General features: G+C 44.3%; 1 protein-coding gene across 1 annotated transcript; it reads right to left on the minus strand.

The window, feature by feature from the left end:
• Positions 1 to 239: 239 nt before the first annotated feature.
• Positions 240 to 19211, minus strand: LOC134395509 (killer cell lectin-like receptor subfamily B member 1B allele C). The gene is made up of 7 exons (XM_063121672.1): positions 19127 to 19211; positions 16448 to 16531; positions 10701 to 10790; positions 8200 to 8340; positions 4960 to 5114; positions 3297 to 3412; positions 240 to 436 (listed from the first exon to the last, which is right to left on the minus strand). Exons 1-7 carry the CDS (start codon positions 19209 to 19211, stop codon positions 307 to 309), a joined length of 801 nt encoding a protein of 266 aa, XP_062977742.1. The 3' UTR covers positions 240 to 306.
• Positions 19212 to 19334: the final 123 nt, after the last annotated feature.

Genomic DNA, 19334 nt, shown 5'->3' on the forward strand with positions numbered 1-19334 from the left:
ACAGAAGACGTGCTCCTGGTGGAGATGATGAAAACTACCAGAAACTGGTGTGTTGATAATGGATCAACAGAACTGGCCTCCTGTCTTCTGGCCTGCTGGCAAAAATCGAGCAGGGCTTTGGGTAGATCTGAGCCTCTGATACCAGAGTCTCCAACCCGAGGGTGTAGGGTTGTTAGCCTAGTGCTCTGAATTTCATAACGGGGAATTTTGATGAAAACATAAGTACCTTACATACACAAAGTTGTTAAGGGTTTTTTATTTTGTGTTTGTGACAAATAACAAAAAACATCTACATCAACTACAATATCACAGAAAAGTAGTGTCTTTCTGGCAAACCCATCTGCGTTCTGTATTGCATTTGTCAACAGTTATTGTATTCATTGGATCCTTTATCGCCGCACAGGAGTTTCTTGTAGCACCCTTCGGTTCTTGAAACCTGTGAAAGAAAAGAGAAAACCTGCTTATCAGAGCTGAGGGGGTGCAACAACTCTTCTGTTTTTCATCATTTATTTCTTTTCTGTGCTACCCAATAGCCAAAGTTCTCTGGGCGGTTCATAAAAAGCAATGATGGTACAAAACTTCGTAATAAGGTCTTTATGGGAATTTTGATAGTTCGAAAATGTGCAAGTAGTATCAGAGGAGACAGGGTGGACAAATCCGTGCTCTCCTTGATACTGTGAGCGCCAACACTTCCCCCTTTCTCTGCCTCAAGCTCCACAGGAAGGAGATGGCAGTAGATGCTTCACCAGGAGCCTGGGAGCAACCACTGCAGGTAGCTTGCTGAGTCCAATACCTCTCCTGCTCATGCCCCACAGCAACTGATATTGGGAAGGATACTGCCACTGATACTGCAGGTAGCACATAGCCATGAGGTCTAGTTGCCATTCATGACTTCATCCACCACAAATTTCTCGAATCCCCCCTTTAGAGCTGTCCACGTTGGTGGCAAACACTGCCTCTTGTAGCAAATTCCACAGTTTAACCTCTTCAAGGAGATTTATAAGGTAAAATTTTAAAACAAAATATTAAATGCTATTAACTAAAAGAACAGTACACAACATTTAATAACTGTAAAACCTCCCTCATGTATAAAACAGAAATAGGCATCCGTTCATTTAAAAGCAGATCCAGGTCTTCAGGGCCCATTTAAAAGCATCCCATAGTAGGGCATTTCACAAAGCTGAGGCCACCACAAAAAAGGCCCTGTCCCTTGTTCCACCAACCCAACAGGCCTTAAAATTAGGCACTTGAACAGGGCCTCAATGGCCAACCTTAGGGGCCGGGCAGGTTCATATATGTGTAGGCTGTTCTTCAAACAACCTAGTCCGGAGTCATTTAGTGTTTTAAAGCTTAATGCCAGTACTTCAAAAGGGGCCTGGAAACACACACACAACCACTGCAGCTGGTACAGAATGGGTGTTAAATGCTCCATTTGCCTGGCTCTAGCAAGCACACCAGCAGCATTCTGCACCAGCTCAAGCTTCCCAGACGTCTTTAAAGGCAGCCTCATATGTAGAGCACACAATAGTAGTCTAGTCTGGATGTAGCCAAGGCATAGATAACTAGCAAAATCTGTTTTCTCCAGATAGGAGTGCAGCTAGCCAAAGTTGATAAAGGGCACCATTGAGAAACAACAGAACCTGTGTTTCCATAGATAGTGCCAATTCTTGGGGCAGATCTACACCAAGCAGGATATAGCACTATGAAAGTGGTATATGGTATGTGTCAGTGAGCCCCAACAGTTGTCAGTGCATTTCAGTACTGCTATAAAGCAGTAGTGTGGCTCCTTCCACTTTCATAGTGGTATATCCTGCTTGGGGTAGATCTGGCCTTGGTCCTTCAGGGGGAATGCAGTCAGTCTCATGGCTCAACTGAGACTGTCAGATTCCCCCGTCCAAAGCTCTTCCATCTTATCTGGATTTAGCCTCAGCTGGATTTGCCCTACTCCATTCCAAAGCTGCCACCAGATGCCTCTTCAGGGGTTTTGCAGCCTCCCTGGGACTAGATAGAGGAAACGAGGTGGTCAGATACTGATAACACCTTAGCCAAAACCTCCAAATGACTTCTTCCAGTGGCTTCATGTAGATGTTAAAAAGCATGGGAGCAAGATAGGCCTGAGGCACCCCAAAACAAGAGCACCATCTTCTGGATATGTCCCTCCAGAAATGACACGCCATTGTAATATTGTGCCCCCATCCCCATTTGTACCCCAGGTAGCCATTCAGAAGGAGACCACTGTCAATGGTACTGAAGGCTACTGAGAGGTCTGACGGAACAGAGTTGCACGCCTCCTGTCCACTCCTCAACGTAAAGCACCCACCAGGCTGTTTATGTCACCAAACCAGGCCTGAAGATGGATTGGAATGGATCCAGGTAATCCGTGTCATCCAAGACCAGCTGGAGTTGAGCTTCTTGCTCAAATATAGGACATTAGATACTGGGTAATATTTATCCAAAATCAGCATCTTATTTTGATATTTTTTTCCAGCTGGGGGTTAACCACTATCTTCATATTGGACTGTGACTAAGGGCTTTGCTAGACCTACCTGATAATCCGGTGGTGAGGAGGGGCCAGCCCACGCTACAAGTAGCGCAGGCTGTCGCTCCTATCCACACGTCAGATGTGACGGGCTGCAGGAAAGCCCCGTCACGTCCGCCATTTTTTATTTTTAAGGAGCTAGATGCGCAAGAACGCTCATGTGCTTAGGTAAGTATTTTTTTAAAAAAACTCTGTTCTCCCCGCTCCCCCCAACCCCGATCTCCCTGGCTCCGATCTCTCCCTGGCTCCAATTCTCCCCGCCCCTGGCTCTGATCTCCCCCCCTGCCCCCGGCTCCGATCTCTCCCCCTGACCCCGGCTCCGCTCTTCCCGCCCCCAGCTCCGATCTTCCCCCCTGCCCCCAGCTCCGATCTCTCTCCCTGACCCCGGCTCCGTTCTTCCCGCCCCCAGCTCCGATCTTCCCCCCTGCCCCCAGCTCCGATCTCTCCCCCTGACCCCAGCTCCGCTCTTCCCGCCCCAGCTCCGATCTCTCTCCCTGACCCCGGCTCCGCTCTTCCCGCCCCCAGCTCCGCTCTTCCCCCCTGCCCCCAGCTTCGCTCTTCCCGCCCCAGCTCCGATCTCTCCCCCTGGGCCCCATGTGCAGCTTCTCCCGGCTACGCACAGGAGGTGAGCCCGGGTGTCAGCCCAGGCTAACCCCTGGTCTAGCAAAGCCCTAAGTCTAGTTATATTGAGCTCTACAATTTCCATACTTTTCTCCATCATCCAGAAAATGAAGGGTTCTATAAAAGAGGAACTCACAAATTTGGATCAATCTGCAAGCCTGTAATCCACACCCATTTGTTCTCTGGAGATGATGATAAGGAGAGTCCAATCCAGTATCTGGGTCCTGGCACTGTAATATTTTGAATGAATTCCTGTATCAAAGAGAAAGTATTTGGGGGCATGATTATTCCTTTGTTATATGCATTTTCCTGCCAATTTCAGGAAAGCTCTGGGCTTCTGAACATTAGAGCTGTGTCTTGCTTATCCGTACATTCAGTATAATCCAGTGTCACTCCATCTACACACCAATCCCTCCTGCCCAATTCCTTTCATCTCCAGCACCTGTTTTAATCCAATCAGAGCTGCATATCCGGACCAACCACAGTGACCGCAACTTGGGTTTCTTGTGTCTGAATGAGTGTTTATTTCTGCATCAACACTCCACGCAGCAGAGCTTTGGCTCTGGGGTTGGGATGTAGCTAAATGCCACCCCAACCAGCACCCAAGCTGGAGCCCCAGTGCTGGGTGAGCCAGAAATCTTTTGAGCCTCACCTATGGATTCCAAAGCTAGTCTTATTCACTGGATGGAATTCCACTTACTCGTCGAATCCCCTGCCTATTCCAACTTTGTAAATAAGCACACAAAGGTTACTGGCCCACCAATAAATAAATAAAAAATACTAGCTTGCTGAGGGCAGGGAGGAGAGAGACACCTGCCTGCCCCCAGCAGCAGCCCCACCCCCTGCATTTGTAAACCACCCAGAGAGCTTCAGCTGTGGGGTGGTATATAAATGTAATAAATGAATAAATATCCTGGATGCAGGGGAGGAGGCTTCTCCCCTCTGGTAAGTCATTTGCTCTGTAAACTGGGCACAGAGGGAAGGACCCACTCACCCATCTGCGCACAAATCCATGTTGCTTTTCACTAGTGAGCGAGTGCTTGAATACCAGGCTAGTATATACCCTTGTTATAGCGTGAGGAACATCTGTTGTGGGCACTTGGGAACATTCTCTAACTATGCAGTTCAGTGATTTCGGCATTTAGGGTCAAAGCACTTGCTCTAGTTTAGTCTGTTTGTTAGTTATGGGACCAGAAGAAACGTTGCCTTGGTTCTAATTAAGTTCTCCAACTCTGTTCTACTGGGTGTTTGTGGAATTATGGAAAGGAAAAGAGGAAAGGAACCTCTTGTGAAAGCACTGAGTCATTACTGACTCTTGGGGGGACGTCAGCTTTCGCTGACATTTTCTTGGCAGGCCTTATAGCAGGGTGGTTTGCTGTTGCCTTCCCCGGCCATTATTACCTTTCCCCCAGCTAACTAGGTACTCATTTTACCGATCTCAGGAGGATGGAAGGCTGAGTCGACCCGAGCCGGCTGCATGAAACCAGCTTCCGCTGGGATCGAACTCAGGCCGTGGGAAGAGTTTCAGCTGCAAAAACTGCTGCTTTACCGCTCTGCGGCACACGAGGCTCGGAATTATGGAAACACTGATGAATTTAACATAGTTTGGGAATGGGATGGAGCACAGAGCTGGGCCCTAGCCCCACATGATTCTCCATTCACCAACCATCATGCCATTGATTTAAGGTTTCACTCCTATGTAGTTTTACTGGACTCAACCTCAAACTCAAGCCTTACTTCAGAATCTGCATATGCTTTCTATGAAATGCATTGTATCAATGTGTAATTGTTTCCTTTACCTTCTCCTCCTTGTCTTGGATCACCACTAGGTGAGAACGCCTTGCTGAGCAATAATCTTGGCTCTCATGCCAGGACTTAATATCTGCTGATGGCCAGTAGCACTTGTCCCTGTGGAGGCGCCAGTGTTCAGGGCAGAATTTGCAAGTGGAATTCACTGGGAAGGGAAAGGAGGAACACACACATAATTAGTATTTCTGGCCAGGCCTCCATATCTAATGTGGAATCTATATTTTTTAGAAATCAGCAAATGTTGGGATCCACTTAGACTAACCAAAATTGTCCAGCAAACTGTTTTCTACTGTGCTGCAGTCAGTTTCAACAAGCTAAACATTTGCAATCCATCAAAAGTTCTGGAATCTTTTCTAGTCCTGCTACTCTTATTTCCATAAGCTGGTGACTGATGGAGGATTCCTAGCGGTACCAATTCAAAGACGTTGTACAGCTGTTCCCTCTTCTCCCTCCCCCCCCCCTTTACAGAATTTCTGCAGAGAGAAAAAAAATACAGAAGAGGCTGTGGGGACACAAGCAGAAGATGACAACATCTGGACCGTCAAAGAGGCAGGCTGATTGTGCAATAAAGGCCTTGTCTAGAAGCACTCTTGGAGACGGAGGGAGGGGAGAGGGGATAGCACTGAGCTGCCTGAATTAGTCACAAAAAATGAGGACGTCATCTTAAACTAACTGAAAGACATCTTTGGGCCAAACTACATGTTGCACTATATCTACATGTAACATTAGCCAGGCACAACAAAGTGTCCTCTGGAAGGCGTGACTTGCGGTGGGAAAAGTGGATTTGGCAACCATTGGGTTTCTGGAATCCAGAGTGGCCTATACTTATCTTTGTAAGCGAGCGTCTGGAATCCCAATTTGGGGTGGGGAGAGAAAGAGAGAGAAGACCGCTTGGGTAGGAGTTTCAGAGGGACAAATCACCACTTCCCAAGGACGTTTTGCACCACTGATGCAGTTGCATGTACTGAATACAATTCATACTGTACAAATAATCACCCAATTGGGAGAATCCAGGAAATCTTGAGAAGGTGATTTCTCTCGGTGCTGCTTCCCAAATGGTTTCTGTGCAACTAATGCATTTTGGATGCCCTGAAGCCAAAGGAAATATGTTGGAAAAGCCATAACAGCCCAGCCTTAGCATCCACTGGATCTCAAGCCTTGTGATATAGGATGGGATATAAATGTTTCAGTAAATAAATAAAATAAGCCTCGTTCCCTAGGTGCAATGATGATGGCAGTAAACCAGTCCCTCGTGATAGAGCTCCACTGACTGGAAGGGCAGGCAACTGCTCTCATCTGTTGTAAGTGCCTAAGGCAAAGGACACGATGGGGCCTCCCATATTCCATGTCCAGAAGCCAGCTGAACTAGCGGTTGAATCTTAATTCAGCACTGGCATCCCCTGCTATATCTGTGAATAGCAGGACTTCATTTTGACGAGCACAGGAGGAAAGCGCATTGCTCTTATTCTCTGCAGTATGATGAAATCGGCACTGCTCCTTCAGAGTTATACAGCAGAGCTGGCTGTCCCTAAAACCAGGAAAAACATACTCCCAGGTGTGGGGGTGGGGCAGAGAGGAAGTAATAGCTCCCACCCCTCCCCCATTATGCCCACTGTTCTGAGAAGAAGCAAAAATTCCAAGTTATCCAGGGCAGGATCTGAAGGGAGAATTTGCGCATTTGTGGAGGGAGCTTTTATCCTTTACTTTGCTAATGCACAGCTGTGCATCTTTAGTTTACAAAAATAGAGGTCTGCTGCGTTCCCTGATAGTTTGATGGAATCAGGGAACACAGCAGACCTCCTTAATTTCGCCCCAATAGAGCAAAGAGTCAGGGAATGCAGCAGATCTCTATTTTTTATAAACTGGAGATTCACAGCTGTGCATCAGCAAAGTAAAGGATAAAAGCTCCCTCCACAAATGTGCAGTTTCAGATATAAATTGGGGTGAGTTAACACAGAATCAGAAAAGTTAATTAACACAACCTTTCCCTCTGCCCAGCTTCCCGCAACCAATCAGGGGATGCCATCCACCTCCGGCTCAACCCTGGAGCAAAGTCACATGGCAGAAGGGCTGTGGTGAGCTCACTTTGATGAAAAAAGTTGGGGTAAGTTCCCGATGTTTTTACCATGCAGCTTTGATGAAAAGCCCCGCGGTGGCTGCAAGTTGGCGACTGCGTCGTATAACTGATGCAGCTCCACTGCGGAGCTTAGAAGACATATAGACAGACCCCTGGTTAGCGTAGCATGTGCAGGGCAGGCCACAAAGCACACCCAGCTCTGTCCTCCAGTCATGGGAATGGCTAGGGGGACTGCAGTTTACAACACACGCACCCTCCAGCACCTGCAACCTGAGGCAGCTGCTTCACTCTGCCTTGTAGTAGGGCCTGCCATGTGGGGCATACAAGTTGGATTGGGGCCATAGCACTGCGAGACAATTAAGACCCCCTCACTGTTACCCCAATTTAAATCACTCCCTCCTCTATGCTGAAGCTGCTATTACCTGTGGAAAGGGGGAGCGTCAGACACAATGGAGGAGCCTCTATGTGGCTATTAGTAGCTTCAGTAGGGGAGTGGGGGAGAATTTTACATCAGCTAAATGGCTAAGTGAAAAGGATTTACCACCACCACCCCAGCAGTGCGGCACAATTCCAGTACACACACACACACACACACACACACACACTGCCCCACTGCTTTTAAGTCTAAAAAAGATACTTAGAAATCAGACCATGGATCGTTCACACCATGCGTAGTCTGGCCTTTAGGTCAGGAGTGGGGAACCTAAGGCTCCCATCAGCCCCAGTCAGCATTGCAAGTGATCAGGGCTGATGGGACTTGTAGTCCAATAACAACTGGAGGTCCATAGTTCCCCCACGCCTGCATTAGGTAATGGTCCGGTCTGCGCTAACACAGAGAGAGGCAAAGTGGAGCCCTCTAGAGGGCAAAGCTCAACACGGAACATACTGAGGTCTGGAAATGGATATCTGAGTGAATTGTCTGAAGTTCTTTTACTGCAAAGTTACTGCAGGAATAAAGCTACTTGTTTTTGAAAACTGCACAAATACCCATAGGGAGCAAAGCACATTTGTTTCCAGGAGGTCAGATGCCACAAAACAGCACAGGTTAATGTCCAGTAAAGGAGCAAAGACAAAGCACACAGCTGCTATGTATCCTTGGCAAGAACTGTTGATTAAGGGGCACCAGAATAACGCTACAAAACATTGGCTTTACCTGAGGAGCTGCTCGGGTTTTGGTTGCAGAGTCCGCTTCTTAGACGAGACCGAAAATTTTCTAAAGCGGCACTGCAGTTCTCTGAGCATGGGCCAATAGATCTGCCAGCTTCAGTCCCAGGTTTTCCTTTCAATTGCAGAGCTTTCAAAGATCCAAAGTGAAAATTCAGACATTTAAACAAATATACATAAGGTTAAAGTTCAAAATGTGGAAGCCAAAGAATAGAAAAAGAAGATGGATGTTAATGTAAGATAAGGGGAATGACCTGAAAAAGAGACACAAGTATTCTGGGTTTTATTGGCATAATAAATAAAAAATATATCCAGGGTTACAGATGCAAGCTACTCCACATGCAGGTAAGCTCATCCCTTCGTCAGTTTTTTTGGATGCTTAAAAACTGGACAAAAACAACCTGAGTAGCTTTGCCATACTAAGGCCATGGCTAGACAGGCCTGTATCCCAGGATTGTCCCGGAATCATCCCTGTGCAACCAAATGACACACAGGGGATCCCGGGAGCAGGCAGGGACGACCCCTCCATTTGCCTGGGATAATCCTTAGGCCAAAATCAGAGTACCTTTTGCATCATTATCAAATAATGTGTATTACACTTGCTGGATTTGAAGAACTCGGAAATGGCATTGGCCATCCTGCATATAAGCCTCAACATTATTAATAGGTTGAAATTGTAAACTTGAATTGCTCTGTGTTTTATCTTTTCTGGTCTGGACTGGGATGTCTTGAATGAGGCTGTCTTACATTGATACCATTTCATAATAGGACCCAAACTATACTTTAAAATAAATTGATTACTTTTTGGCAATATAAAAATTGCAAGTGTGAGTGACCCAACCTGAATCAGAACTGAAGCAGGGACAAAGAGTTAAAAGTCCCCAATCTTCATGCTAGGGTCCCCTGTCTAGATTGGGCTCATCGAGATTACTTTAGAGTAAAAAGAAAGAAAAAAGAAAAAGTAAGGTGTAGTTTGGATCTGGGTTGATATTTTCAACAACCATGTGCAAGTTTGTGTGCAGAATTTCCATTATCTAAAGGAAGAGTTCTTTTTTCTAATAACTTCCTTGACACTGGTCGCTAACCACATGGTAGCCTGTTGGCTTAGTGCTGCATTTCTTGACTTGTGATATACATTCTACCTGAGCCTTTATTATTGTGTTGAGTACCCTCCAAGCATTTTCAAGGGATTTAACTCTCTTGAAACCCCCTTAACTCCTTGTCCCCAGTGGCTCCAGTCTCCCACCTCATTTGCCAGTGATGTGTGCCCCTCCATCAGTGCCAAAATACCACTTTGGAAGAACCATAACTCATCCGTCGCCATTTTCTTTTTCCAATGCTTTGAAGTCCTCAAACGGGTTCATAATTTTTTACTTATTCCTTGCCCCCTGGTGCAGTTTCACCTTGTCAATTTCCTAGTACATTACTTACTCCACTTCAGTGCTTCCCTTGACAGCTCTAAAAGCTGTAATATAGCTGTAATTCCAAAGGACTGGGAGGGAAATAATACCAAAAGAAAATACAAACCTGTTTGTGCAAATCAGAAGCACTGAAAAAAACATGCAGAGTTATTGCTCCAAAAAGCACTGAACGTGTGAGGGAGATAACTCTCCCTTGTCAATGTCATCCTCTTGCTGTTATGACTTCAACTGACACTTGTCAGTTTCCTTCCCCTTTTCCACATCCCCAAACTCCGGCAGCAGCAGCCAAAAGAGATGGATTAAGGGGCTGGAGCATCTCCCCTATGAGGGAAGGTTACAACAGCTGGGATTGCTTAGCTTAGAAAAAAGGAGGCTAAGGGGAGACATGATAAAAGGTGTGTAAAATTAGGCATGGTGTGGAGAAGGTGGATAGGGAGACATTTTTCTCCCACGCCCATAATACTAGACCCCAATGGGGCCATCCCATGAATGGAGATTCAGGATAGATAAAAGGAAGTACTTTATACTTTGTCACACAGTGCATAGTTAAATTATGGAATTCACTAACACAAGATGTAGTGATGGCCACCAATTTGGATGGCTTTAAAGGGGGGTTGGATAACTTCCTGGAGGAGAAGGGCTATCAACAGTTATTAAGCCCTGATGGTTATGTGCTACCTCCAGTATCCAAGATAGTTATTGTGTGTGTGTGTGTGGCCCCGCCCGTCAGTGGTTCTTCTAGGGGGCTGTCGATATGTTCTCTTTGCCCCACAATGGCTTCAAATTTCCCAACCATCTGGTCATTCCCTGATGGTTTCTTTCATGTTGGTGTATGGTTAGTCTTGTTTCAATTCATGAACAATTAATTTCCCTGATTAATGAGTGTACATTTTAAATTTTTGCTTGAATCATCGGGTTCCTCCTGCCAGACATCCTATTGCCAAAGTCAAAAGGTCCCTTAACTAACACGTATCTTGTGAGCGTGTGCCTGTTTGTACGCCTGTTTGTAGACATGTCTAAAGAAGGACATTCGGGAACAAGTACTGATACAGATCCCTCTGTTACTCACCCAAGGCTATAACAGCTGCTGCCAGGATGACATTGCCAATGTATCCTATCCATAGAGCGATAAGGTGACGACGAGGACATGGGGGACCATCTGTGAAAAGTGACACCTGATGCTTGAAATTGGAGGATGGGTGTTGGAAGAGCCTTAAACCTCCCTCCCTTCAAAGGATTTCAGGTTGGAGGAACACCCCAGTGATGAGACGTTCTGGGAAGTCAAGGCTTTTCCCCTACGCAATGTTACCTGTCAATGCACGAAATGCAAAAAAGAATGCATTCTCAATGGTGCCGAAGGGAAACTTTTTTATTTGAACCCATTGCCTTTCAGAAACAAACGCTCCTTTATCTGAGGCAATCTTATCAATGCAAATGCTGCAAACAGATTAAGACAACAGATTAATCATAAGTGTTCCTTAAAGTTGAGAAATGTAAGGAATACTTCTCTTTCACACATTTGCCTTGATAGCGAATGAAGAGTATGTTGGAGTCCTGGACTGGACTCTGATTTTTCTTTTTCCATATTTCTGGACTGATCTGCAAATCCTGGATAAAGTGTGGAGTCAGCAAAAGACAATCACTGAAAAGGTCAACTTTGCAGATGTGCTTGATTGAATAATTGGGCTATGACATAGTGTTAATTTTTCTATTAGTGCCAATTATGTATTGCATCATTTGTACTGTAAAGTGTATATAAAGAGAGTTTGGAATCACTGTAACCAGATTAAATAATCACTCTTGTTCCTGTGAAGCCTGTTGTAAGCTGTATATCTTGTGACCATGTGTGAGTATTGATTGTACATTGGCTTGCCATAACTAAGTTATTTTTGTGCCAGTAAAGTATTTATTTTTGTACATTACAAACAAAAATCTCTACCTTATAATTCTTGAGTCTTTTACTGTATTCATAGTTGAGAGCCGCTGTAACTCTGCTATCACTGTGAGTCTGTTTTGTACAGCACGTTTATGTTCAGTGATTACCCCGACAGAGTAGTAGCTGTAAACAAGCTCAGGGCTAATCTATACCTACAGCTCTTTCACAATGGAGAAGGGATAATTCCGATGGTTCCCAGCTTCCGCGATTGGGGCTCACGGGGCACACGCCACCGATATTTCCCGCAATTAAGGGAGAACCATTGTGGGAGAATGTGTGCCCCGTTACAGCGGTTCTGAATGTGTATCGGCAGAAGTGGGTAGGACTAGGCAGATGGCTACGGGGCACAGAATATTTTTTTAATAACGCCTGAGATCTGCGCACCAGCGCAGACACACAGCAACATAAAGGGGGGTAAGTATTGTGTCAAAAATGCGGTACTGCGCAGAGATATGTTTGTTTTTTAAAACACACACTCGGCAATGAAACACGCCGATGCCCATGCACACGCCCCTGACAGCAGGTTGGCTGTTCAGTGAACCAGGAGCTCATGCTGAACAGCAAGAGCTTCTCAAAGGGGGCACACCAGCCGTGGACATCGGGATTGTAGCGACAGAGCTGTAAAAATGTAACAATAGCAGTCAGCGATATTCTGGGGAAACTGAGGGGTGGACCCGAGATCACAGCGGGATCAGCTGTGTGTCATGTGGCCCGGTAGGGATATTATTCTAGAATAAATGGCTGGTGTAGACAGGGCCTTAGTCTTTGTTTTCAGTATTTTGTGGGATTAGTCCTGATCAAGGAGCTTTTATCTCTGAAACATGTTGGGTTCAAATGAAGAAGTTTCCCTTTTGCACCTTTGAGAATATATTCTCCTTTTGCTTTTCATTCAGTTTGGGTCCCTCCCTTCTGTTTTGTGTTTGTTTGTTTAGCTGCCACTGCAGACATGCACTGGAAACCATTTACCAACAGACCAAATCGTCACTGAAAGTCAGCATTTGCTCATTAGTAGATTGTGGAGTAGATTTTTGGCAACACAATTCTCAAATCCACTGACCTTTTCAAATCTCAATAATTATTTACTTGGCCTGATGGTCCAAGGGTGCTGGTCACATAGAGTGCCGAAGCATGCATAGTTATAGCTAATTTAAGTTTTACAGTCCAGATTCTGATTCAAAAATAGTTATTTATTTGTTTGTTTTATTACTTTTCTATACCACCCAATATCCAGAGCTCTCTGGGTTTCTCTAAACCAAAACACTGGGGGTAAACAAAGTCCAATGGACCTTCATCAGAGGAAGGGGTAGGTAGCACGTGGTTCCAACATTGTGGTAAGAATGCATGGAGAGGTGCATTGAATACGTGGAGAGGTTCATGTGGCACCTCCACCCCATTATCTGAAGTGAAAAGAAGTTATGTGGTAAACACCTTGACTATAAAATCGGCAAACCTAGCAGGCATTTTCAGTGGAACAAATGATTCAAATCCTTCTGCTAGGCAGCTAGAAAGAGAATAGGCCACGATGGTTAACAAGTGTTAAGAGGGACGGACAGATTAGCTCTGCAGGCATCACTAGAGGTGGCCTCTTCTGCACAATTGTCTTCGTATTGGAAGAGGATGTGGGCAGAGAAGGAGGTGGTGGTGGGGAGATGCTTACAGCTTTAGTCCGTGGCTTGGCCAGAACACTGTGGGCAAGGTCTGACAGAGTGATGTGCACCCATGGCAGGAGCCTGAAAGCAAAGTTCTAGCTGCATGCACAGTTCAACTTTGCATGCCGGATCACTTCTTTGGAACTTGTCATGTGACATGAAGAGTAAGATCAATGGGCTCAGGTGTGCCTAAGGCCCTAGCTAGACCTAAGGTTTATCCCAGGATCGTCCCAGGGTCATCCCTGCCTGCTCCTGGGATATCTTGTGTATCATTTACATGAACGGGGATGACCCCGGGACAATCCTGGGATAAACCTTAGCTAAGGTTTATCCTAGGATCGTCCCGGGGTCATCCCTGTTCATGTAAATGACACACAGGGGATCCTGGGAGCAGGCAGGGATGATCCTGGGACGATCCTGGGATAAACCTTAGGTCTAGCTAAGGCCTAACTCTGTATAAGTCTGAAAGTACAAGAGAAAATGCAACTGGATGGTTTGCAAGATTCACCTTGCTCTGGTGCTTAGTATTTGAAATCCCTACAAGTTGCACTGAGACTGAGTCTAAGGTCATCTCAATAGGAGAGAGTTCTTTCTTAAGGGTTGCAGTCCAACCTTCTGCTAAATCTGCCCTGAGTTGTTGACTTCGAGAGTGTGCCAATTTCTGCTGCAAGGGTGTTAGTCAATTTTGTGCCCTTTGAGTCTTTCAGCCCACCCTTCGCCATGTCAGTTCCCTCTTCCTTGCTAAGGCCTTCTGAGCTGTCAGCAGCTATATCGGAACAGAACTTGAGTTTCGGTACCTTACCATATCTCCCACTTATTCTTTGTTGCATCTCCTATCTGGGTGCAACCGAGGGAGGAGAGTAGGTCAAGCTTGCTGTCATCAGTGCCTAAAAGGAGTTTGAGGTCTACAGAGCTAAGCAGTTATGCCTCCATTTTGCTTGGTGGCAAGCCACGCCCCCTTGCTCTGGTGCTTAGTGCCCACAAGGCAGGGCAGAACTAAAGCCTAATTTATCATTCAAACATAAACTCTATGGGTTATACAGAATTAAGGTTGCTGAACATGTCCCCTTTCTTTCCCCAAGTAAAATGTCAGGGTTTCGTGGATGCTTTTTATTCAGAAGCTGAGAGACCAGGGGTGCTTCCAGATGAAGGAGCCCGTAGCACTTAGCAGGCAGAAGGCATCGGACCACTATTCCATCTTTTTTTCCTTAACGGATTTTCCATGGCAAGAGAAAAAATGGAAGAAACATTGAGAATATATGGGAGGGTTATGAATTGAAGATGACAATGTAAATGTTGATGCATGAGGCAGGGCGATGGTGAAATAAAAGCTTCATCTGGAAGGACCCTAAATGTATTGAGCTAATTGGCATCACCTGTTATTAAAAGCCAGTATGAAGCTGTTTTGTTCAACTGATATTTTTATACTATGCGTTCGATCCAATTGCAATTAAAAGCTTTTATATTTGTATTTTATATTATGGTTTTATACTGTTGTTTTATACATTGAATGGTTTTAATTTTTGTGAACCGCCCAGAGAGCTCCGGCTATTGGGCGGTATAGAAATGTAATAAATAAATAAATAAACATGTTGGTTATTATAGTTTTAATTTTTGTGAACCGCCCAAAGAGCTTCGGCTATTGGGCGGTATAAAAATGTAATAAAATAAATAAATAAATAAATAAATCATTATAACAAATAAATAAATCCCAATGATAGAACATAAACTACTTTATACATCATCCCTATAAGCCAGGCATATCTTTACAACACCAGCAGCATTTTGACATCTCTATGTTAGACCATGCAATTTCCAAAACACAATTCAATAAATTCTATTTCCTTTGAAAAGTCTCCATTTAATTCTCACTTCCCTCAGTTCAGCATCACTTGTCATCTCTTTCATGACAGCCAAATCCCAAATTTCAAAGACTTTATTTATTTATTTATTTATTCATTTATTCATTCACACATCCATCCATTCACATTCAGTTTCTGAGTCACCTTGTAGCCGAAGCTCTCATGGTGACATACACAATATGGCTGTTAAGCCTGTTTTGGTATTGTGGACTTTCCTACATTCAAGAAATACGTATTATTGATACTAATGATTAATATAGAATAAAGCTTGATCCTTCCTTGGAATATGTCTTTGATTAGATTGTAAGCCTATGCGGCAGGGTCTTGCTATTTACTGTGTAATCTGTACAGCACCATGTACATTGATGGTGCTATATAAATAAATAATAATAATAATAATAATAATAATAATAATAATAATAATATCCAGTATTAGCACTTTGGATGCATTCTGGGTTTTTATTTTATTTATTTACAATATTTATATACCTCTCCCCATTCAAAATTTCGGAGCAGTGTACAAGATAAAATAAAATAAAAACAGAATAAAACACCTTAAAATAGATTTTTAAAAGAAGCAAAATGAAAAGTGAACCGTGAACCGTGGCTAGTCATTAAGAAAAGGCTTCCTGGAACAATGGTGTTTTCAAGGGGCGCCAAAAGGAATACAAAGTTGGCACCTGTCTGACCTCCAGAGGCAGGGAATTCCAAAGGAGGGGGGCCACCACACTGAAGGCTCTTCCCCTGGTAGATTCCAATCGCAGGATGGCTCAATGTGGAACCACCAAGGTTTTGGTCAGAAGCAGCCAGAACACCAAAAGTGCAATCCAAAGTTTTGAACCCAATTGGAGGGGTGGGGGGGATTCAGCACCTCGGATTGCTCTTTTAGAGTTCTGGTTGGTTCTGACTAAAATCCAGGATGGAATCACAGCTCCACCAAAACTGGAGCTACTAGCCTCCACTGAATCCATCAGAATACATGTAACCCATTATCTCTGTACAATACATCTTAATCTGTGGAGTTCCTTACCATATTTAAATATCATCATCATCATCATCCAATAGATTTATATACCGCTGAACATATTTAAAATTTTCTCTATGTGGTCTTGGACCATATCCTTTCCATCATGTTCCTTATCCAACATCTGAATTTATTTTAATCTCCAAGCAGTACGGTACCATCCAGAAATAACGTTAAAATATGCTTCTTTCAAAGTAGTACACAAAAAGAAATAGAATTCATAATTCCATAGATGCTGCTAAACATACTCTATGCAAACAGTGTAGATCTGAAGCTAGAGAAACTTTTATATTGGTGTCTCAACTGAATTTTGAATCTCAATTAAACAAAACTGGAAAGTGGTACCTTGTCTGCCCGTTGGTGAGGCAGAATCCCTCTTAGGCCGGCGGTTCAGAGCAGTGTAGCCGTCTTCTTCCTCCACTGCGGCCCCTTGACAAGAAAAGGGCGCAAAGAAGCAGCTCATAGATGCAGACAGGCCTAAAGGTAGCTATTGGCGTACTGGTCAAACAGTTTTGTGATTTTATATTTAACCCTCTTCCTCCCTGTCACTGGCAATGAACGCTTTTTTCTTTTTAAATAAAAGCTTCTTGCACAATTTTACAAACAAACAAGATATGAAATGAGAGATCTACAAGCAGGTATCTCTATTTTTAAAAAAGATCCAAACAGGTGTGGAAGTGGTGGAGCTGGGTAGAATAGGGTCACTGAGGGGAAAGTGTTGTCAGGGGAGGATTATCTCTTCTCCCATGCTATTTTTCTGATTTAAGTCATCCAGTAATTGCCATTTGCTCCAAGGAGGAAAACATACAAGCACTAAATTGGTGTACCTGTTTTTTCACAGTGGAGTAAAGATCCTCAGAGGTCAATTTCAACTGGGGGAAAACTGAAGTGGGTAAAGGAATACCCCCACCAATGCTCCCCCGTGTTTCTTTGTTGAATTAATTTTTACCTCCCCATCTGCTCATGGGAGTTCCATTCGCAGTTCTCCCAATTTTCAGCTTTTGACCCTTATTTTCCAAACTAGCTAGCAAATCTGGTTTAATTTCCATTGTCTTTACTGTACGTCCCTCATGCTAGCCCCATTCCCTCTAACAGTCAACTCAGGTAGGTGAGTGCCTATCATTTTAGAAGAAAAATGGGCTCAGCCCAAAATAAGGTAGTGATTTCTTTTTACATACATGGGGGGCTCTCTAGCTATAAAGAAATATCTAAATTTGTACATTTAAAAAATGCTAAAAAAAACAAAACCCTAAACAGCCTGACAAAGATCTCTTTTCCAATCTCCACCCACCCCTGACCCTCTACTATATTTCTTTTAAAAAATATTATTACATTTATATCCTGGCTTTTTTCATCCAAGAACCCAAGGTGGCATACATAATCCTCTTCCTCTCCATTTTTATGTATTTTATACTTACTGTTGTTCCCTGCCTCGATCAGGATGGAGAGGCGGGTAAGAAATATTATTATTATTATTATTATTATTATTATTTCCTCACAACAACAACAACCCTGTGAGGTAGGCTGGGCTGAGAGTCTGGGACTGGCCCAAAGTCACCCAGTGAGCTTCCATGGCCGAGTGGGGACTAGAACCCAGATCTACACCACACTGATGTAGCTATGAAATGATCAGGTTCAGGGCTAGCATCCCCAAATTAGGGCCTTTAGTGCCTTTTTGTTATGTAAATAGCCACCCCAGAGATTCTTGAGCAGCCTTATTTATTTATTTATTTATTTATTTATTTATTACACTTTTATACCACCCAATAGCCGAAGCTCTCTGGGCGGTTCAGCCTTATTCTTCCTCTTCCTCCCAAGATCCCTACAACCTATTTGCATTTCAAGGGAGGTTCCCATTTCAGTAGCAGTGTCCCTTGAAGTGCAGATAAGTGCCAAGACTCTCGTTCACGCACTGGTTATCTCTCGGTTGGACTACTGCAACCTTCTTCTCTCTGGCCTTCCTTCGTCTCACATCAGTCCGCTGGTCTCTGTCCACCACTCTGCCGCTAAGATCATCTTCTTGGCCCACTGCTCTGACCATGTCACTCCACTTCTGAAATCTCTTCATTGGCTTCCAATTCACTCCAGAATCCAATATAAACTTCTCCTGTTGACCTTCAAAGCTTTTCACGGTCTAGCTCCTGCCTATCTCTCCTCTCTCATCTCACACTATTGCCCCGCTCGTGCCCTCCGCTCCTCTGATGCCATGCTTCTCGCCTGCCCAAGGACCTCCACTTCCCTTACTCGGCTTCGTCCTTTTTCTTCTGCTGCCCCTTACGCCTGGAATGCTCTTCCAGAACACTTGAGAACTACAAACTCAATCACAGCTTTTAAAACTCAGCTAAAAACTTTTCTTTTCCCTATAGCTTTTAAATATTGAGTTTGTTCTGACTCTATACTGTTAGCTTCACCCCACCCGGTGCCTGTTTACATTTCCCTGTGCCTGTTTGCATTCTCTTTCCCTCCTTATTGTTTACTACAACTTTATTAGATTGTAAGCCTATGCGGCAGGGTCTTGCTATTTACTGTGTAATCTGTACAGCACCATGTACATTGATGGTGCTATATAAATAAATAAATAAATAAATAAATAAATAAATAATAATAATAATAATAATAATAATAATAGATAGCAGCTTTGGAGGAGTGATTTCTGGCAGTACCACAGCAGGGGGAACTAAGGGTTACACTCCCCCTCCCTGCCTACTGTGATCCTAATAATTATCCCCCCCAGCCCCGTGGCTGCTATTTACCATTAAAAACATATGCATTGTCCTGGTTTGGACTCATAGTGGTAGGCTGCTGTTAGTTTATTTGAGGACTGTAGCCCCCTCAAACAAGCCATGCTTCCAGGGTTCAGATGATGTGACAAGCCACACCACTAAGAGTAATTAGGGGGAAACCAGCTGGCATGCGACTGGCATACATGGCGGGATTACCAAGCCACTATGGCTTATTAACTATGCCACGATCATGCAAACCGGGCCATTGTCAAGTCTACTTTGGCCCGACTTCAACCTATACCTTGTTTCCCAGATGGAGAGGCAGTTCCCGAGGTATCCTTTCTGGACTGAAGGTTCAGAGCAGTATAGCCTTCTTCATCCTCCATTGCGTTCCGTGGATAAGAAAAGTGTGCAAAGAAACAGGTCGGACTTGCAGACAGCCAGGGAGGCAGCACCAGAAACTGAAACTTTGTCAGTAGCCTGCGTGATGGTCAAACACTCTGAAACAT

The sequence above is a fragment of the Elgaria multicarinata genome, chromosome 3 (assembly GCF_023053635.1).
Source record: "Elgaria multicarinata webbii isolate HBS135686 ecotype San Diego chromosome 3, rElgMul1.1.pri, whole genome shotgun sequence".
NCBI classification, from domain to species: Eukaryota; Metazoa; Chordata; class Lepidosauria; order Squamata; family Anguidae; genus Elgaria; species Elgaria multicarinata.